The 21890-nt window shown below is 50.2% G+C and overlaps 1 protein-coding gene across 7 annotated transcripts in view; it reads left to right on the top strand.

The window, feature by feature from the left end:
* The first annotated feature begins 894 nt into the window (after window positions 1–894).
* ZC3H4 (zinc finger CCCH-type containing 4) overlaps window positions 895–21890 on the top strand; it is a 44415-nt gene continuing 23419 nt past the window's right edge. For 2 of the 7 annotated variants that reach the window (XM_032262536.1, XM_032262531.1), the window contains exons 1-4: window positions 1995–2460; window positions 18646–18865; window positions 19175–19285; window positions 21579–21801. In XM_032262536.1, the coding sequence (XP_032118427.1) occupies window positions 2264–2460; window positions 18646–18865; window positions 19175–19285; window positions 21579–21801 (751 nt within the window). In that variant the 5' untranslated portion in view covers window positions 1995–2263. The other 5 variants (XM_032262533.1, XM_032262532.1, XM_032262535.1 and 2 more) reach the window with 5 other exon arrangements.

The raw sequence follows: 21890 nt of genomic DNA on the forward strand, positions 1-21890 counted from the left end.
CTATGACCTTGAACCAATTAGTTAAACACCGAACTTCAGTCTGCAAATGGGAATAACAGCAGGTTATCTTACGACGGTTGTGAGGGTCAAAAGATTTGTTTGTACAGTCTACGACACCGGCAGTGTTTCCACCTTCGCTATTTGAGAGCCATCCATGGGTCCCACACCCCAGGTACTTAAACTTCCCTGAGAGCCTACCGAGCCCCGCCCCTGTCGCCTCCGAGGATGACGTCATCGACTGAGTTGTTGATTGACGTCACTTCCGGGCAGGCTGGGCTTCATCGCCTCTTCTCCGGAAACCTCCGACTCTTGGCACCTGGCCTCAAGCTTTCGGTTATTTTTATGTTCTCTTCACAGCCTGAATTCCTTCCCTCCCATTCTCCCACCTAAACCTATCGGCTCTTCCCGCCTTCCTTCAACTAGCATTTTTCGGTTCTTCCCTCTTGCTCTCGGGCGACTTTCTGAAAGTAGTTTATTCTCTCAATAGCCCCTCCAGCCCCGCCAGTTAAGCTAATTCCCTTAATCGCATTATCCTGATTGCTTCCACCTCCTGCCACCCACCAGGACACCGCCTTCGGCTCTTTCCGGACCATCACAGTTTCTCCTCCTTCCCCGGTCCCGATCGGCTTGGGCTATTTCTGGCTGCCCTAGGTTTCTCTTGCTCTCTCTAGCCCCACCCCTATCAGCACCTTCGGCTCTTTCCGGCTCTCCCCCACCGCCTCCTGTCGCTCGCTCAGCTTCTTTCGGCTATTTCCGCCTCCCCTCGGCCTCGCCCTTTGCCTTCGGCTCTTTCCGCCAGTCTTCGGGCAAGCGGTCTCTACCCCTCTCCTGCACGTGATACGGCCTCCGCCTCCGCCTCCTAGTTCCCCCTCCCACCTCACCCTTCCTCCCGCCTCAGCCTCTCGGCTCGTCCGGGCCGAGTCGCCATTTTGTGTCAATTCCTGATTGCGGCGGGGGCCGAGCAGCCGGGGCACCCGGGGCAGCAGACAGGGAGACAGTCGGCCCGTCTCCTCTCTCCCTCAAATCCTTTTTTTTTTTTTTTTTTTTTTAACCCTCCCTACCCTCCTCGCTCGCTCGCTGGCTCTTCTCCCCCTACCCTTCGCTTGCTCCATCGCGCGCGGCCCGCGCTAATTACACCCAACCACCCACCAGTGTCCGTGTCTCCCGGGTCTCCCGCCCCCGGGCCCGCGGGGGTGCGTGGGGGGGCTCTCGCCCCGATGAGGGCCCCGCGCCAGTGAGCGAGTGACCGCAAGGGTGGGCTGCGGAGAAAGCAGGCGGCAAGCGGTCCGCCGAGGCCTAGGCCGAGCGGCCTACGCGGAGGTCGGCGCAGAGGTGATTTCGAAACCGAAAAAATATATACCCCATTCCCATCAGGAGCCCTCCGAGCAGAAGTGTGCCCCTCCCGCCACGCCCAAGCAGTCCTTTTTCGTGCATTAACATCCCCTCCCCCCCCAAAGGAACTATGGAGGCCGCGCCCGGGACCCCCCCGCCGCCGCCATCAGAGTCGCCGCCGCCGCCATCGCCGCCGCCGCCATCAACGCCTTCGCCTCCTCCGTGTTCCCCCGACGCCCGCCCGGCCACCCCGCACCTCCTCCACCACCGCCTCCCGCTCCCTGACGACAGGTCAGGCCCCCGGCCGGGCCGGGGCTGCGTCCCCGGGGGGAGGAAGAGGAGGAGGAGGAAGGGGGGCGACCGCCATGTTGGGCCGGGCCGCGGAGGAGGAGGAGGAGGAGGAGGAGGAGGAAGGGCGGGGTCGGTGGGTGTCTCTCGATCGCTCGCTCGCTCGCTCTTTCTCGCTTGCTTTCTCTCCCGGCCTCATGCGTTTCCCCCCCCTCGCGGCGCTCGCCCGCTCTCCCTCGCTCTCGCTCTGTCTTTTTTGGGCGCCATGCTGAGGGGAAGGTGAGGAGGCGCCCCTCGGACCCCCCGCGCCCGCCCGCCCGCCCTGGGGAGGGGGCGCCAGGGGGGGTGTTGCGGAGGCCCACGGGGGTCCTGGCTGCCCTTGCGCCGGAGCTGGCAGCCACGGGCCCGCCTGCCCGTCGCCTGGCTTCGGGGAAGGGGATGGGGGAGGGGCTCCGGACCATTTTTAGGGGGATCTCCAGCAACAGCCCCGCTCTTAGGGGTTTGGGGTTGGGGGTCTCCCAGCCCCCGGCAGTATCCTTTCTCCTGGGGGAGGCACACCCTGCCCTACTTGGATGATAGGTACCTTAGGTTTTTTAGGAGGCAGAAAGTGGGGGTTCGTTCAGGTCCTTTCTCCATCCCTCTAATGCGGGGTCTTTTGGGTGGGTATGGCACTTTTAATTTTTGGCGGGAGGTGTTTTCTAGCTATTCCCTAGAAGGCAGAATTGGGGAGGGGGAGAGATGCATCTCCAGCCCTTTTGATGAAAACCCCTGCCTATTTTTTGAGAGAAGACTCTTCCCTATGTTTTTGCTAAAGGGCAGGGGTCCTCTCGCTTTTCGTAGGTAGGTGACGTGAGGGAGGGTTCTCAGCCTTGTTTTTTGTGTATGTGGGGGAGGTTTAGTTTTCCTGCCTTGTAGGGGAGAGGAAGTTGGTCCCGCGCTTTCTCCTGTGGTTCCCCCCTCTTTCGGGGTAAAATGGGGCACCATCTCTTCCGGAAGAGAAAAGGCGATTTCCTTGTGCTTTGGCAGGGGTGAAAGGAAGCGCCCCCTTCCCTAAGTGCGAAACGCGGCTCCCCTCCCGCCCTTCTCTGGCTGGCGGGTGATAATGGGGACAGCTCGGCGCGTTTCAGGGGAGGTTGGGGCCCCGTTTCCTTCCCCTGCTCGAGCAGAAGGAGTCGGGGTGCAGGGTTCGCCCTCTGTTTCCTGGTGGGGCAGGAGAAGAGGCGGCTGGAGAGTAGGTTTGGACACGGACGGTGGGTTTCAGTCGGCAGGAAAGCGAGCCTTGGAAGGAGTGGGGGTGGAGAGGGGAAGAGAACGTGCTGGACAGATGGCTACCCCGTTGCAGCCCTGGCTGGGGAGCCCCTCAGGAACCTCCCTTGGCCGGGGGTTTCAGCCAGGGCTTTCCCTGCCAGACTCCACGGCCCCGTCTCCCCACTCCCACCTCCCCTTTCCCCTTTCTCCTTCACAGACCATACTTTGCCTTTTAAAAGAAATGCCACCCACATTCAGAGACACAAGTGCAGCAGTTTGGTGAGCTTTTACAACATTTTTTTTTTCTGTTTTGTTCTAATTAAATGTATCGTCCTGGGAATCGCAGCCCATCGCAGCCCGACTCCAGTTCAAGGAAATAAACAGATTAGCAAAGGTCTGTTCGCTAAGCCCATGTTGGGCTTCCGGCCCCCTCTCCGGGGCCAGGTGCATTACTCAAAGGTGCTTACACGCTTTATTCGACCTCTAAGGAGTTCTCTTATGTCAGAAGTGTATGTCTTACAATGGGTTGGGATGGTAAGTAGCCTCTTTTATTGAGTAATTCAATGATCTCCCTCTTTTTCTCCCTTTCCTGCCTGCCTTCCTCCTCGCCTTTAGACCGAAGTGATGCTTGAGAGTGAATTGATGTGTTCGAATCAGGATTCTAACCCTGTTGAGCCCTTTTAGACTTGCACATCCTTTCAGTGTTTAATTTTTTTAATTTGACGTACACAGTTTTCTCAAAAAAAAAAAAAAAAAAAAGTGTGTTACTGTAACATGACAAAAACCGATGTAAAAGGCCCGTATGTTTTCAGACTCTGGCGTCCCTCTTTCCATTTCAATCCATTGCTTTGTCTCCAGCCTTCATCTTTGAAGAAAGTGGATACTTCAAGTCCATTTGTAGGAGACAAGCTTACTGAATTTGATTTATGATACATGTATTCAAGTTAATGGTTTCCCTCTGCCCCCCCCCAAAAAAAAGATTGGTTCAAGTAGCTCCAATTTTCTCATTTTACTCCAATGTCTCTTGTGGTGATGGACCTTAAAATTGAGCAAGTCATTTGTAAAGTACTGTTGAAGCACAAAATCTGTAAACTCTGTCAAGCCCCCATCTCTGCCTGTCTCCACTGCTCCTTTGTTCGAAAGCACATGTCTGTGAAAAGTTGATGCAAACGTGTTACACGCCCAGTCATGTTGGAGGGAACACCTCCTCCAGCCCCCAGTACCCTTGTCCTACACGTTAACAAGGAAAAAAACAGCAGCAGAAATGACTTGCAGAACCAAACACCGTACTTCTGATGTGTTTTACAAGCATAAGTTCCGTTAAAAGACAAAACACGTTGAAGTTGCATTTTCCCTCTTTCCCACTTTTGATCCCTGGCATACTTTGAGAGAGAACCCTGGCCCTCTCCAAAAGACCCGTTTCCTTTTTTCCCTTCTTACAAGGAAAAAAGGTCCCACACATGTAGATGAGGAAACTGCAATTCAGTAGGCCACTTGTTTTCTTCCTCCTTAATTTGTTCACAACTGCTGTGGAGTGGTTATCCTAATGATTATGTAAAATCAGTTATGGGAGGAAGAAATCTCCAGACTCTACGGTATCCTGCAAAAAATGTCTGAAGCACGAACCGAAAAAACACTTGATCCAGGGCACTGGGTCAGCCCAAAATGAATTGCACTTACTTGAAGTTTCCCATCCTTTGTAAAATGCCTTCTCCAGGAGCGGAGAACAGAAACTGGATGACTGAGGACCCAGTTCCAAAGGCTACTAAGTGCTTATTTAAATTGACTTTTTAAAAAGCGTTAAGGAAATGAGGTTTCTTTTGTAAGTGAAATTTTTAGCCATCATTCAATGAATTTGAAACTATTTCCCCAAACATTTAAAAAGCTCAGCATATCAACACGGGTTTATTGTTTTCTGTTCTCAAAGGAATCTCTTCCATTAAGACCGAGAGGTCCCAGTAATTAAGTCAAAAACTGTATTTTGGAATCTTTGTTTTTGAAATGTCACAGTACTGCCTCCCCCCTCCCAAACTGATGTACTAGTATTAGTTAAAAATCAAATTAATGGATGTTGCAAAAAAAGAAAGAAAAGGGTGTCACTCAGAATCCCTGATTTAAGGAATTTTACTATACGCATAGCCTTTCTCATTTTTATTTTCTCTGGGTGAGAGATTTAACTTGAAAGCAATTCAAAGTCTCCTAGTAGAAACAGTCCATTGTGACCATGGAAATATGGATGTTCTGGTCATAAAACCCTTAATTTTTTTAATTCCCCTCAAATTTGCTCTTCAAAAGAAAAAGCGATTCCCCAAAAGGAGTAATTCACAGCCTGTCCTCTTCCCCCAGGTACAATTTTGCTCTGCTCTGAAGGTTTAAAGTTTTGATTTCTTTATAAGCCAGAGTTTTCTCTAAGTAGAGCTAGCTATTTTAGTAAGCCACTGCTGTGGTTTTCCAGAGCCAGGAAGGCCAATCCCAAGAGAATATTGTTTTGTACCTGTGGACCTGGCTGTTCACTGCCTGGCAAGTTAAAGATGAATGGTTTTGACTCTTGCATTTCCATACAGTTGAATGTAGAGCAATTTCATATTGGGCCTGGTTAGTAATTTATTTAGCAATGCCTCCACCTCTGCTTCTTGCTCTTAGATCTTTTACCTTCTTCCCTGATGGGAAAGAAATGGCTGTCTGAGGGTCGTTCACTTCCTTTGGTTATGTTTTTATGGCTCTCTGGCCTCTAGAGACATCTCTCCATAAGAGGTCAGATCCAGTTACAATAAATACCTCTATGGTGAAAATTGCTTATGAAACTATTTCCAAGTCTCCAGGATAGCTATCAAGTCAAACCAGATTCTAGAGAATCTAATTTTGCACCCCCCCCCCCCCAAAAAAAAAAATAGTACTTCTAGGCCAGAGCAACTGTTTCTCCGATCCGTGAGAGGTTGAGTGACAGCATTCGAATAGCAAGCAAAGTAGCTGAATTGAGCAGGGCGCTTAACCTGTACCTTGGCAGCATAGCTAAGAAAAAAAGGATGGCTCCTGAGATTTCTGGCATTTGGTATTTATTCAGCAGATCAGGGACTGTAGGCGCAGCCTCATTGGTGGAGGGGTTCCTGTCCGAATACATGGTTTGAAGCCATTTTCATAATTAAAACCTAATAGGATGGAAAAGCTGCCAGTTTGTCTGGGTGGCATGTCAAGTTCATGGGGATAAGTTAAGGTAAAAATGAGATTGTTCAGGGGGAGCCAAACTTCATGGGTTTGCCTTTCTCAGTGTCTTGGCCTAGTCTTTGCTGCGGAAGGCGTTTGCTTTTAGTGGCTAATGCAGATGCAGTCTTGAAGACAGTGTGCGATTTTGCTGGTGATGTGATGAGGTGAGATGGGCAGTTTTTAAATTGATTTCTGGCACATCACCCCTTGGGGTGACTCTTAGTAGTTGTTGACAAAAGTGAAGATATGGCCTCTTGGTTGGTGCTGGGTTTAGTTGTGTCCTGTTAATTTTTTTCTTAATGGAATTTAGGATTGTTTGCTTGGAGCATAGTTTGCTGCTTCTGGCCAAACTGGTCTGCATGAAGGATCTTTCTCTTGTATTTTTTTTTTTTTTTTTGCCATTTTGTATCTGTGTGAATAGGTGACTCAGGGCCCTGTTTGTCAGGCAAGTGGTGACATCTTTTTGAATGTCGGAGGTGGCAACAGGATGTGAAGGAAGACTGTGGACTTTGGAGCCAGATAAAACTGTTCAGGCCTGGCTCCTCCCGGCCGTGTGCAATAGGCATCAAGTATAAAATGCCCACTTCTCAGGGTCCTTGTGGTCAAATGGGTGCAATTGGGGACACCCACACAATGCCAGCATTCAGTGAATCTTCCTGCTTTCCCTACTAGAGAAAAATTCAAAACAGAACTTTTACAGTCGGTGTGTAAAGAGAAGTAAGAATAACCTATTTTTGAAGGAAGTGCATTTATCTTTTACCTCTTAGGGTTCTGGTCAGCTTATTTAATCACAGGGAGCCCTGGGGTTGACAGCAAGTGGAAGCCATCTTAAGACATTTCGTACTTGCTCAGTGTCTTTTTATAGATGTTCAAATGGTCATACTGTCTGGAGCTTATGCTGACTGTACCTCCTGCGTTGATCTTTTGCAATTAGAACCTGAGTCAGTGCTGCAGTCTTGATAGGGCTTCTGAGAACTGGGAAGCCGGGGATCTGGAGTCTCACCACTGCGAACTAGGCGGTTTCCCAGGGCAAGTCCTTTACTCTCTCCAGAGAGGAATGAGCAAGGTTTCATCCAGCTCTAGGATTCTTCACTCCTTTGGGATCTGGCCAAGTCGGTTAAGGTTTTGTTCATTCAGTAAGCTGCTCCTGGGCTTTTCTTAGAGCAGAAAAGTTTTCTGAGTGTTTAAAGAACGCTTCTCTCCTGAAGACTTTATTTAGAGTTGGGCAAGGGTTGTTACTGCCTTTACCAGGCCTCGTATTCCCTTCCTGTGTGTCAGACCTACCTTCTACAGTTTCTGGCCATGATAAAGGGTTGCTGCCGCTACTGCAGCTCACTAATACCCACTTAAAAAGCGGATGCCTTAAAAATTAATTTGAGGGTTAGGCTCAGTGACTAGATCACAGGCAGGCCCTTCAGGTTCCCAGTCATGCCTATCAGTGGTCCCAGAAAGGACAGAGTGAACTCCAGAGCCAAAAGCTTTTTTGCTTTTTCTCTTTTATTGAGACAGGGTTTTGCTCTGTCACCCAGGCTGGAATGCAGTGGCACAATCATAGTATTAATAGCTCAGTGCAGCCTTGAACTCTTGGCTTCAATGATCCTTCCACCTCAGCCTCTCATAGCGCTGGGATTACACGTATAAACCACCATGTCTGGCCTGGGTGCTGCTGTGTTCTCTCCACCCGGGAGTGGCCCCCTGCTGTTAGATGGTGGAGTGAGATGGGTGGTAGACAGCTATGGTTGGGAGAGTCACACAAACTGGATGTGAGTCTCGAGTTCATCTCCTAAGTCAGTGTCTGTAAATTTCCAAACAGGTGTCAGTGCCATTTGTGCACAGTTGACCTGAAGGTCAGTGATTACCTGCCAGGGCCCATCTGAGTGCTTCTCATGTGTTAGGTCATTTAACCTTTACCTCTGTCCTTCGAGGAGAAACTGAGACAGAGAGGCAAAGTCAGTTGTCCCAGGTCACAAAGCAAGTGTGTGCTGCAGGCAGAGTTAGAACCCCCTGGACGGCTTGTACCCAGACCTCATCTCTGTACATACCATTATGCTGTGCTGGATCTGGTGTGGTATTTTTCAGACTGCAGGGCATAGCCACTAGTGGGATATGAAGTCCCATTATTGATTTTTTTTCTCCTGCATTGGAAAACCAAGGTAATGGAAGAGGAGAGAAAAAGTAGAATGCATTTAAATGTGACTTCTGGAAAGTTTTGTTTGGGAGAAATGCAAAGAAGCAGATGTGGGTCAATGTCAAAAAGTATGAAAGCTGTTGCATGCAGGCTAGGTAGGGGTTGGCAAAGCCAGCCCCCCCTTCCTGTTTCTGTAGGTAAAGTTTCTGTTTGTTTTAAGACTAGAGTCTTGCTCTGTCACCCAGGCTGGAATGCAGTGGTAGGATCTCAGCTCACTGCAACCTCCGCCTCCTGGTTCAAGCGATTGATTCTCCTGCCTCAAGCTCCCAAGTAGCCAGGATTACAGGCTTGCGCCACCACGCCCAGCTAATTTTTGTATTTTTAGTAGAGATGAGGTTTTACCATGTTGGCCAGGCAGGTCTTTTTTTTTTTTTTTTGAGACGGAGTTTTGCTCTTGTTACCCAGGCTGGAGTGCAATGGCGTAATCTCAGCTCACCGCAGCCTCCGCCTCCTGGGTTCAGGCAATTCTCCTGCCTCAGCCTCCTGAGTAGCTGGGATTACAGGCATGTGCCACCATGCCCAGCTGACTTTTTGTATTTTTAGTAGAGACGGGGTTTCACCATGTTGACCAGGATGGTCTCGATCTCTTGACCTTGTGATCCACCCTCCTCGGCCTCCCAAAGTGCTGGGATTACAGGCTTGAGCCACCGCGCCCGGCCCCAGGCAGGTCTTAAAGTCCTGACCTCAACTGATCCGCCCTCCTCGATCTCCCAGAGTGCTGGGATTATAGGCGTGAGCCTCTGGGCCTGGCCAGTAGGTAAAGTTTATTGGCACACAGCCATATTCATTCATTTAGACCATCGGTGGCTGCTTCTGCGCTACAGCAGCAGGGTTGAGTGAAAGTTGCCACCACGCGCTATGGTGTGCACTGTCTGCCTGCACAGCAACCGTTGTCATTATTTTTGTGATAGGAGGGAATGTGGAGGGAATATAGGTATTCCATTTAAAGTTGGCCCTCGAGACCCCCTCCTCAGTCCACTGTGGCTCCATCCTCCCTGCGTTCCACTCCTTCCAGTAAATGTAGAGGCCCAAGTCTAGGCTTTTGAACCCTTAAATGCAAGGGATTTTCATTCATTAGAAGTAACTGGAGACTTCTTGAGGCCCATGTGGAAGTGGATCACGGCCATCACATCCCTGCTATGGCCTCACCGAGGGAGCTGGGCCCAGACACTAGTGTCACTTGGCTAAAAGTCCATTGCAGGTGGCTTGGATTATTGCCCTCCTCATTTTCCTAACAGACACCAGGGCTTAGGTTTCCTTGGGATTCTAGGCAGGCCCTGCCACTCCACAGGGAATGAGAGCAGTCACGGTAACCGAAACCCGTGAGCCACACAGGCAGGCTGCATCCGAGGCAGGGCCTGTCTCTTCTCATTCTGTGCATCCATCACTTTCAGGCTTACTTGGAATCCCTTGATAAACACTTGAATGAGTTTGTGTCCAAGTTTTAAGTGATACACGTTGCTGAAAAAGGTGTCTTGGAAATTTGCTATTGTTTCTGTTGATGAAATTGAGCAAAAGGGTAAGAGAGCTGAGATTGATACTTCATGTGGAATAGGCACTGAGCATGCACCCATTCTGTACCTGGTCCTGTTCTGGGCCCTTGGAAACTTGGGGTTACTGTAAACCTAATTCTTGTCTGCCCTTAAGGAACTCACAGGTGACTAGAAATTAACGAATAGGTTGTATACAGATAATTGCAGTTCTTCATAAAAAATTGTTACTATTATTTTTTTGGACAGTCTTACTCTGTTGCCAGGCTGGAGTGCAATGGCACAATCTCTGCTCACCGCAACCTCCACCTCCTGGGTTCCAGTGATTCTCCTGCCTCCGCCTCCTGAGTAGCTGGGACCACAGGTGCATGCCATCACACTGGGCTAATTTTTGTATTTTTAGTGGAGATGGGGTTTTACTGTGTTGGCCAGTCTGGTCTTGAGTTCCTGATCTCAAGTGATCTGCCTTCCTTGTCCTCCCAAAGTGCCGAGATTATAGGCATGAGCCACCGCGCCCAGCCTGAAACTCCATCTCTACAAAAAAAATACAGAAATTAGCTGGGCATGGTGGCACACGCTTGTAGTCCCATCTACTTGGGAGGCTAAGTTGGGAGGATTGTTTGAGCCCAGGACGTCAAGGCTACAGTGAGCCATGATCGCAGCACTGCACTCCAGCCTGCGTGACAGAGCAAGACCTTGTATCAAGGAAATAAAAATTAAAAATTATAAATAAGGAGAAGTCTTAGTTGATAAGTTAAATGATGAGGTTTTCTCCTCTGGAGTAATAGAAATCGGTTCTCCTTAGATGAAAATCATGATCTTTGCAGCTTTAAGCCATCTGAAGCTTAGTTGGCATCAGAAGGTGGTTAGAAAACTCTTCATTGCTGAGAAGCAAATTCCAGAGGTTCATCTGCCAGGAGTAACTTGGAACTGAGGGATAGATACCTTTGCTCAAGAATGCAAATATTCAGAGCTCGTAGGAGTGGAAGAATAGCTACTCAGGGAAGGAAAATGGCATCTTTGTCTCCACAAGCTTTCTCTAGCCAGCTGAGTTTTTTCATGGTCAGCCTGTTTGAAACTCTACAGAAATGTTCTGCCTAAGAGGTTTGCGTGCTTGGACAAACCCCAGAGTGGACGCTACACACTTGGGGGTGAAGGCATTCCTTTCGTGTTAGGGGACTTTGGAATTTCACTTCCTGGGATTTGTATTTCTTTCTCTTTGTGTTGGGATGAGTACTATTTTTTTTTTTTTTTTTTTTTTGCCAGAATTCCTTCAGTCTTTCCGTGAGCCTCTTATGCTCTATCCGGATGTCTTTGGTCAGATTTTTGAAATGCTACCATTCCCTTCATTTGATATTGGAAGGACTGTGTTGGCCTTGTGTCTCTGCGTTTGGGTAGGTTTTACTCCTAAGCGTTTATTCTGGGTGAGATTCCTGCTAAGTGCTTGCGTTACATGGCCTCATGGGATTCTCCCATGACACCATCCTGGGGGACTCCGTGGTTGCCTCTGCTGCACAGTTGAGGAAACTGGGGCGCAGAGTGTTTAAGGAATTTACCAGTCTTGGCACCTCATTCTGGCTTTTCTTGGAATACTGATTCGTGAAGTCTGTTTCATGTATGTATATCTTATTTTTCCCTACTCGATTTTAAATTTCAGGGTGGGTGTTGTTTTGTCAGTTGACTTGTTTAGCAAATTCATCTTTTCGACTGACATAATTTGTAGTTGTCATAAGGGTAGAGGTTAAGAGCTGGTCTTTGCATCAGAAAGTAGTGGACTTAGTTTCTAGTTCTGCTTCTTCCTGCTGTGACCCCATGCTCAAATTCCTTCCTGTTTCTGAGCCAGTGTAGGCCTTGGTGAGGAGTTTGTGAAGGCCTCCAAGCCCGGATTCCAGCTCTCTGCTGGGAAATTATTAAATAACTGCTTGGGGACCTTGCAGCCTCTCCTCATGTTGCTGAGTTGTCCCAGTTGGGGCTTTTTTCTTTCTTTCTATTATATAAAACACTTTTTTTTTGGAAAATTATTTGTAGAGGTTGGGTGCAATGGCTAATGCCTCTAATCCCAGAACTTTGGGAGGCCAAGGCAGGAGGATCGCTTTAGTCCAGGAGTTCAAGACCAATCTGGGCAACATAGAGAGACCCTGACTCTAAATTATTTGTAGAGGCGGGGTCTCACTGTGTTGCTCAGGCTGGTCTCTAACTCCTGGGCTCACGCAACCTGACAGGGTCTCACTGTGGTGCCGAGGCTGGAGTGCAGCGGTGCAGTCGTAGCTCACTGCAGCCTCCCCCCCTGCCACAGTAGGCCCTCTCACCTTAGCTGCCTGAGTAGTTGGGGGTATAGGCGCATGCCGCCAGGCGAATTGTTATATTTTTTGTAGAGAAGGGGCTTCCCCTTCTTGCCCAGGCTGGTCTCAAACTCCTGGGTTCTAGTGATCCGTCTGCCTTGGCCTCCCAACGTGCTGGGATTATAGGCATGAGCCACTGTGCCTGCCCTACACCTGTAGATTCTTCAGTACGAATCTCTAACTTGAGGATTTTTTTGTTTTTTTTTTTGAGACGGAGTTTCACTCATGTTACCCAGGCAGGCGGGCCATGGCCCGATCCCGCTCACCGCAACCTCCGCCTCCTGGGTTTAGGCAATTCTCCTGCCTCAGCCTCCTGGGTAGCTGGGACTACAGGCACGCACCACCATGCCCAGCTAATGTTTTTTTGTATTTTTAGTAGAGACGGGGTTTCACCATGTTGACCAGGATGGTCTCGATCTCTTGACCTCGTGATCCACCCGCCTCGGCCTCCCAAAGTGCTGGGATTACAGGCTTGAGCCACCGCGCCCGGCCAACTTGAGGATTTTTTAAAACCTCACTATAGGCCGGGCGCGGTGGCTCACGCCTGCAGTCCCAGCACTTTGGGAGGCCAAGACAGATGGAGCACCTGAGCTCAGGAGTTGGAGACCAGCCTGACCAACATGGTGAAATCCTGTTTCTACAAAGAATACAAAATTTAGCTGGGTGTGGTGGCAGGTGCCTGTGATCCCAGCTACTTGGGAGGCTGATGAATGAGAATCACTTGAACCCAGGAGGTCGAGGTTGCAGTGAGCCGAAATCACATCACTGCACTCCAGCCTTGGTGACGGAGTAAAGACTCCGTCTCTAAACAAAACAAAAAACCTTACTATGAAACTCATTCCTAACAAAATTAACAATTAACATCTCAAATACCCGGTCTGGGTTCAGTTGGCTCCAATTTCTCCTACAGTCACATCCGCCAGTAGGTGTGTTCGTATCTGGATGCCAGCAGTGGGTAGACTGTCTTACATTGAAGTGAGAGGTGTGGGAACAGGGTACAGGTGCTCATGGCTGGACTTCTCTTCGCCAGTTTTGTGCCTCCCACTTGGATGGTTGCCTTGGTGTGGGCACGTTACCATGGAAATGGCATGATGTCACAGAGCATGCTATGATGACATCTGAGAATGTTGAGGAAAAGGAGACACAGAGCGCAGTTGTTCTTGATTTCTAGTTGATGAACCTAGATAGTAACGACACTGAAAAGCATGTGCGAGACCCAGAGGTTTATTTCAAGAATTTCCTGGCTCTGAAAATCCCTCAGTGAGGTTTCCCCTGTGGCTGCTTCACTCCATCCTAACCAAGGGAAGGTCTCGGGGGCCTTTCTTAGGCATGAGCACTGAGCTGAATTTCTAAAGCAAAGGCCCTGTGCCTTCACGTCTAGTAAACGACTGTCCCGCAGAATCGGACTTGGGGATCCTGGACTTCTGCAGTTAGGCCGGTTGTTAAACATTTGAAGAGGCGGCCCCTCCTTGTAATTTTCGTAATTTTGTCCCTAGTTAATGGGTCATTCAGAGCCTACCCAGGCAATTTGTTGAGCGTCTGGGCAGTTAATGATCATAACCCTGACCTTCACATTAACCTAGCCGCCTCTTATCCAGGGCTCTCATGATCTTAAGGTAACAGCCGCTGTTCCCTTGAATTTCCATCTTTTTTGTTGTACTTTGCTTTTTTTTTAACCCCTTGTAAACCAGATGGATCCACAAACCCCAGGCCCCTTTCAGCTTTCGTCCAACCCTCTTGTCTAGAGAGCTGCCATATTGCCAAGCTTCATTTCTGTAAGAGGCCTTTGTTTTTTCCCTAGGGCTCAGCTCTCCCTAAGCCTTTTTATCTTGATAGCCACTTGGTGGCTTCTGGTACTGCCTAGATTAGAGCTGAGGAAGGGGAGATGTCGCTTTTGTCAGTTTTGTCAGCAGGACAAAACTGGGTTGGGAAAACATGCTGCATGCGTGGTTGGCACCAAGTAAAACAAGAACTTGTTGGCCCAGTCAGCAGTGCCCGTCGGAGAGCTGGCTGTAGCTTTCTTACAGAGAACACGCTTCCCAGCTAGCATTCCAGCTAGTTAGGGTTTTCCATGGAGAGGTGCCCTCATGCAAACTGGTTCTTACAACCAACAGCTGCTCCTTCCTTGTGCCAGTCCTTCACGTGTCAAGGGCTTTATCCCTATTATCTCTTAATCTTCACAGCCCTTGAGATAGGTGCTGTTGTTATCCCATTCACTAGATCAGAAAAGCAAGGCTTGGGTTACAGACCAAGCATACTCGAGAGAAGAGGTGGAGCTAGTTGTGTTACTTGGTCTGCTGAAAGAAGCATGATGCCTAGACCTGATCTGTAGGCTGCTGGGTGAGGCAATATGAAGTATCTACTTTGTATTTTTTTTTTTTTTTGAGACGGAGTCTCACTCTGTCACCCAGGCTGGAGTGCAATGGCGAGATCTTGGCTCACTGCAGCCTCTGCCTCCCAGGTTCAAACGATTCTCCTGCCTCAGCCTCCTGAGTAGCTGGGATTACAGGCACGTGCCACCACGCCCAGCTAATTTTTGTATTTTTAGTAGAGATGGGGTTTTGCCATGTTGGCAAGGCTAGTCTTGAACACCTGACCTCAGGTGATTCGCCTGCCTTGGCCTCCCAAAGTGCTGGGATTATATTTTCTTTGTTTTTTAAAGACACAGTTTCACTCTGTCTCCCAGGCTGGAGTGCAACAGCATGATCTCAGGTCACTGGAATCTCCGCCTCCCACGTTCAACTTCTTGTACTTCAGCCTCCTGATTAGCTGGAATTACAGGTGCCCACCATTGAGCCCAGCTAATTTTTGTATTACTGGTAGGGACAGTGTTTTGCCATGTTGGCCAGGTTGGTCTTGAACTCCTGACCTCAAGTGATCTGCCTGCTTTGGCCTCCTGAAGTGCTGGGATTACAGGCATGAGCCCCCACGCCAGTTTAGACGTGAAGTATCTTTGCTAAGCACTGTTTTTGCCAAGCCCATGGTGTGTGCTGAACGCAGCATGCTTGTGGACCCTATAGAGTCAGCCTGTTCCTTAAAGTAGGCGTCCAGACCTGTTCTTTGACCCAGCGGGAGGAGCAGCTGGCTCTGAAAAATGGAAACTGAAACGCCCTGCAGCTTTGTCCAGGAGGCGAGGCGTGGCCTCTTCCCATTTCCTCCTGGGGGCCAGTTCCAAGTCATCTCTCAGGGTGGTTGCTTTCCTGTCCCCAAGGGCCCTGGCAGCAGATCGTGTGCAGTCAAGCCAGGCATTGCCAATCCAGGCTCTGGGAATAGAGCATCCCTGCACGGGCCGCCGCGGCAGGCTTTTCTCCTGCTTGCTTGTCTCAAGAGAGTTTGGCACGTCTAGATTGAAAAGATTAGCGCAGTGGGGCTTCCCCAACGTTTCTTGGGGGATTATGTCGCGGTCTATTAAGCGTGTTCCCTCGGTATTTAATCCCACTCTGACACGGATTTTGCCGGCGTTTGTTAAGTGGCACCGCTGAAACCTGGTTGCTGTTTTGTGGAGACCGCCTTTGTGCCGTCGCGCCGGTGGCCCACAGGATTCCCAGTTGGCTTGATTTCCTTCCTTATTGATTTCTGTTGAACAGAGTCTGAGGAATATAGTTAAGACCTCGTATTCACGCAGGACGTTTAGCTGGGAGGGCACCTTGAGTGTCGTGAGGGGACACCCCCTAAGGTGACCATTGGCAGAGGTTAGCCTAGGGCTCGGAGGAGCTTGAGGGCATGACATGGCCAGATGGCACTGAGAGTGTAGCGATCTGTTCATTGTCGCCATCTTAGTGCCCCTTCATCAACCTGTAGCAATTTAACAACAAAAAATCCTCTATTTCTCTGCCTCTAAACTCTAGAGAAACAAAATTTCCAGTAGTCACAGCCTGTTTTGTGAAAAGTTGTATGGTTGATTCTTTTTCAGCCCAGATATGTCTGGAGTTGTTAATATTGATAATTTGCAAAATCCCTCTTTGGCTCAGGTCTTTGTAGGGCGGATTTGAATGCTATACTTCTGTACCTTGGTGAGTCCCTTATTTTTCATTTTCTTTTTAGCTCCCATTTACAAAGTGAGTCCCTTCTAGAATCATTCTGGATGATGGTTAAGGCTCTTGGAGTTCCTTGGATGGTCTTTTATGCTCTGCACCCAGGTGTTTAGATGTAGGGTAGCCTGTACCTTCATCTAAGACAGCAGGTGGCATTGGGACAAGGAAGAAGTCTTTAGCTGATCCTGGGCAAGACTGTCGCCTGCTGTGCCGTTGCGTAGGACTTAGAGGAGAGGGCGTGCTGAGGCTGCCATCTGCTCCGGCTTAGCCGACCCAGCCCTGAAGATCATGCACCTGCCTTGTGGACCAAGTTTCTTGTCACTTGTGTCTTTTTCCTACGAGGACAGTACAGAAAAGGAGATAGTCAACCTGGCATAGATATGGCATTTAAAATATTAGTGGCCTGGGTGCTGATTGTATCCGTCTCAGCTTTATCCCTTCTAGGCTTAAGTGTTGAGAGTGATGTTGCTCTTAGCTTTTCTTCGTGGAACCCCAGCCTGTACACCTCCAGTCTGTCCTGGGACTTCTCCTGCTTAGTCGGTCTATCTGTCTCTCCCTGCGTTTCTCTTGAGGTGTGGCCCTGGCCCGCTCCCAGTGTTTCCATCAGGGCGCCACCTCCCAGTGTCTGCACAGCTCCCTGGCGGTGGGAAGTTTGCCGTGTCACTGAGTAACAGCTTCTCCCTTGGGACAAAACCAGTTTCCCCAGTCTGGTGGCCCTTTCGGTGTGGGTGAGGCATCCAGTGAGGGCTGTGCCCCACGTTTGGTTTCTGTGGGCCGCACCCCGGCTGGAAGGCACCTCCCTTCTCAGGACTGCGGCCTGCGTCTCCGCCCCATGCCAAGTTTGCTAGTCAGCGAAGCAACACGAGGCACACATGGGTCAGGTCACCTCTCTGTGCTGTTGCCTTTGAAGCAGCAGAAAGTTTTGTGTCATGCATTCTGTTTCGAGAGCTGCCCTTGACCTCTGCCGAGGGGTATCCGTGGGGTATCTGTGGGGCTGGGCCACTTGGGTTTGAAATAGAACCCATCCCCTTTGAATTGGGAATGAGAGTTCACAGAAAAAGCCCCTCTTGAGGAGTTCCTTGATGTTTGGGTAGCAGCCTGGAGGCAGACAAAGGGAGAGACATGAGTGAAAGACCAGTGGAGGCTCCTGGGAGGAGTCTGCCTGCCGTGTGCGCCGGAACCTGCAGGCAAGCGCCCTAGTGCACTGGCTCCCGCCTGACGGCTGCGGGCCTTTCCGCCCAGATCAGCTCCATTTGTGGTTGGCCTTTTGGGGCCTGGCCTCATGACGTTTTCTCCTTACATCACCTCGCTTTGTGTCCTAGTTAATTGAGATGGAAGGAGTTGGATGCTCTCACGGAAGCCTTTTTGTGGCCATTCATGGGGAACTTGGGAAGCTTTTTAAAATTTTTCAAAAAAATTGTGCTTTTCCTTTACCAACTCCTGTACTTGTGAGCACTGTGTCTGTGGGTTTGGCTCAAAAACTGGATTCTTTTTCCAGCTGCCCCCTCCTGAACCCATTCCTTCCCCCTACCCCAACCCATAGATATTTACATATGCAGGATGCCCACTGGGCAGGGTCTGTCATGTTTAAAGTCCTTGGGGTTGGGGTGACCTGGGGGAGTGGGAAGAACATAGGATGGGGAGCCAGAAGGGGTTCCTGGTACCTGGAGGTGAGTCAGAGGAGGGAGAGAAACCCGGACCAGTGTCATTATGAGGCCCGCCGGGGACCCATCCCCGTCCTCCAGCTGCCCAGTGTCTGCCTGCCTCCAGCCCAGAGGTGTGGGACTGACGAGGATGGGTCAGACTTGGTGATCTGGGACTCAGAGCCTGTTTCCAGCGGTTCTCATAGGGCTTTTGTAATAAAGTACTTTACAGGTTCTCAGGCGGCAGCCCAGGCCTGCCTGCGGGTGGGCCCTGGTAGCCCCTGTTTCAGAACCACAGCCCTCTGCACAGTGCACAGCCACCACCCTCAGCCTCAGGTGGCACTGACGCCCAGCTCATGGGTCCAGGGCCCGGCAGGGGATCCTGGGCCGGGTAAGGAGGGGATGCGGGTCTGCTTCCTGGGAAAGGCACTTCTGTGGTCAAGCCAGGCGCAGAATTGCTTCGGGTGCTTCCAGTAGAACTGTGTGGGTTTCTGGACTGTGGTGCTTCCTGGAAGTTCTGCAGCATGAAGTGTTGTGAATCCCCAAGAGGGGCTTTTCCCACTTCCATGACCTCAGCACCTTGTTGGTTTCTTCTAAGAACACTAGTCCTGTTTGGAAATCTGGCGTAGTTGTGTCCCGGTGTTGGTGGCAATGCCCTTAAACTCCTACCCCTCCCCCAGCCAGGTTAGACTGGAGCAAGCATAGTTTTTCTGGGGCAGGATAAGGGATGGAACAAGAGGCCATGGCCCCCACATCCTCCCAGGGTCTCCTCGTTCACAGCAGCCAGGCCCTCGGTTTCTGTCAGCCTTGGCCAGCCCAGAGCCCTAGGAGGTCTCTCAAACCCTGTGTCATGGTGCCTTTGGGGTTGGTTTGTAGGGAAGATGGAGAGTTGGAGGAAGGCGAGTTGGAAGATGATGGGGCAGAGGAGACCCAGGATACCTCCGGAGGGCCTGAGAGAAGCCGGAAAGAAAAGGGGGAGAAGCATCACAGTGATTCGGACGAGGAGAAGTCTCACAGGAGACTGAAGCGGAAACGGAAGAAGGAACGGGAGAAAGAGAAAAGAAGGTCGAAGAAGAGGAGGAAGTCCAAGCACAAAGTAGGTCCGGGATTCACCGGGGCCACCGCTGCCTGGCATGGGGCCTGGCTGAGAGCCCCAGGGGCTGAGCTTTTGCTGTCCACCCCAGAGGGCACTCTTAATGCCTTTGCTTATCTCAAATTGGATAAAGACCTTTTTTAAAAGAGTTGGTAGCTTATGCCCCATTGCCACTAAGTGCCCCGGGTGAGGTGTTTCAGGTGAAGCCCAGAACCCTGCGGCACATGCCAGCATAGCTTGTCCCGAGGCTGACTACGCCTGAGTGGCCCGCCTGCAGCAGGGTGGCTGAGTCTACTTACCCTGTCGTTACAGCGCCACGCTTCTTCTAGCGATGACTTCTCTGACTTCTCAGATGACTCGGATTTCAGCCCCAGTGAGAAAGGGCACCGCAAGTACAGAGAGTACAGCCCCCCGTATGTGCCGGTGAGTGACGGGTGCGCTCTGCTGAGCTCTGGGGCTGGGAGGAGTCGAACTGCTTGTGTTTTTTGAGCGCTTGGCGGTGTTCTGGGCATTTTACGTGGATTTCAGTCCTGGGCCGTTAGGTATTGGTTTAATCCCTGTTTTATGAGTGAGAAAACTGAGACTTCGTTTCAACAAGGCAGCCTGGGCAACAAAGCAAGACCCCTGTTTGCACAAAAAATTTAAAACAATTAGCCAGCTGTGCCTGTAGTCCCAGCTATTCAAGAGACGGGTGAGAAGATCCCTTGAGCCTAGAAGTTCAAAGTTGTAGTGAGCTGTGATTGGCTACTGCACTCTACCCTGAGTGACAGAGTGAGACCCTGTCTCAAAAGGAAAAGGAAATTGCAACAACCTTGCACTGTTCTGAAGTAGAGAAGCTGAGATTTGAACCCAGGCCCTAGCCGACCTCCATCATGCTCTTGAGTCTCCTCTGTGCGGCCTTGGCAAGGCCCTCTCTGTGTCAGAGAAAGTTGCTGACTGGTCCACGTCATGCCTGGTGGGCTTCCAGTGTTCAGAAATGACCATTGATGGGAGATTGTCGAGAGAATGAAATGTTCTCCAGTGGTCAGTAGGCAGAGGTTAATACTCGCCCATTGTCACTCCCGTTTCAAGCAGCAATTTGAACTATTGGTTCAGTTTGTATACCATTTCTTTCCCCAGAAAATCCCATAAAAAAAAAGAAAATCATCTTATTACTACTTTACCCAGCATTCCTTGGCACGTGGGTCTCCAGGTCTGGATGAGAAATTTATTTATTTATTTATTTATCGAGATGGAGTCCTGCTCTGTTACCCAGGCTGCAGTGCAGTGGTACAATCTCAGCTCACTGCAGCCTCCATATCCTGGGTTCAAGCAATTCTTCCGTCTCAGCCTACCGAGTAGCTGGGACCACAGGCATGTGCCACCATGCCTGGCTATTTTTTTGTATTTTTAGTAGAGACAGAGTGTCACCATGTTGGCCAGGATGGTCTCAATCTCCTGACCTTGTGATCTGCCCGCCTTGGCCTCCCAAAGAGCTGGGATTACAGGTGTGAGCCATGCACCTAGCTAAAGTTAGTAGGTCTCTAAAGCTGTCCCAGGTATCCCATGACTCAGCAACATTTATCACAACAGATGATTCATCGTCCAATACCGTATTCGAGATTGATCTACTGGTGTAGGTTTGGACTTGAAACCTGAGGGACACAGGAAATGGAGGGAACATCACATGCTTTTTTTGAGCTAGAGCTGGAGGCATTTTAAAGATGTGTTAAAGTACTTGTATGTGTGTCTGTATCTAGCTGTATTTTGCATTGTCCTGTTTTTCTATAATACGGATTTTTAACATTAATAGGCTTTATTGTTTATTTATTTATTGAGATCGGATCTCACTCTATTTTTCAGGCTGAAGTGTGATCTCAGCTCATTGTAGCCTTGAGCTCCCTGGGCTCAGGTGAGCCTCCTGCCTCAGCCTCCTAAGTAGCTAGAGCCATGTGTGCATGCCACCACACCAAGGCTGATTTTTGTATTTTTGGTAGAGATAGGGTTTCGCCGTGTTGGCCAGGCTGGTCTCAAACTCCTAGGCTCAGGTGATCTGCCTACCTTAGCCTCCCAAAGTGCTGGGATTACAGGCGTGAGCCATTGCGCCCGGCGATACATTGTTATTCCTTAGAGTTGTGTAGTTCTTTGGGTTTTGCCCAATGCACACATTATTGTTATATATTCACCTTTACTCCATTGTCTGGATATACCAGTTTGTTATCCATTCACCTGTTGAAGGATGTCTTAGTTGGTTCCATTTTTATGACTGTCTTTAACTTCTTCTAGTACCACTTGGCATTACCACACTTTGGAAAGCATCATTTGAGACGGCTGTCTAGCCTGGCTGCCAAGCAGGCCATTAACTGAATTCCAGGGCCCTAGGAACATTGTGACTGAGCAGCCCCCACCTGCTTCCCAGGCCCCTCCCCGTGTGCTTGCTCTGCATCCCTAGGAAATGCTCCCTTCTCCTCCCTCTCGTTCCTCAGGGATTGGGAGTCTGTGGTTCTGATTGTTTCAGGCTTTGGCCCTTTATGAACAGAAACACCTGGGCCCACTGCTTCCCCCACTCCCTGGGATGGAAACCAGTCACCAGAGTGGCTGGGGACCAGCAGTGCAACCCATGGACAATAGCCCCACCCAGCCAGACATGTCAGTTTAGGGAATGGTGGGGATCTTGGTAGTCTGCACCTGTAACCGTGGGATCCAGCTCACCTCCTCTCCTGTCTCTGGGACACAGTCCCATCAGCAGTATCCCCCGTCGCATGCCACGCCCCTGCCCAAGAAGGCTTACTCCAAGATGGACAGCAAGGGCTATGGCATGTATGAGGACTACGAGAACGAGCAGTACGGGGAATACGAGGGTGACGAGGAGGAGGACATGGGCAAGGAGGACTACGACGACTTCACTAAAGAGCTGAACCAATACCGGCGTGCCAAGGAGGGCAGCAGCCGCGGCCGAGGTGAGCCTCACCCTGGCAGTTTCTCCTTTGGGGAATCGGAGCCACCGGGGCTGACCTGGACGACCTGGCCTCACAGAGCCTCGAGTGTG

Source organism: Sapajus apella, unplaced genomic scaffold (assembly GCF_009761245.1).
Source record: "Sapajus apella isolate SASKATOON/1434 unplaced genomic scaffold, GSC_monkey_1.0 scaffold130, whole genome shotgun sequence".
In the NCBI taxonomy this organism is placed as follows: Eukaryota; Metazoa; Chordata; class Mammalia; order Primates; family Cebidae; genus Sapajus; species Sapajus apella.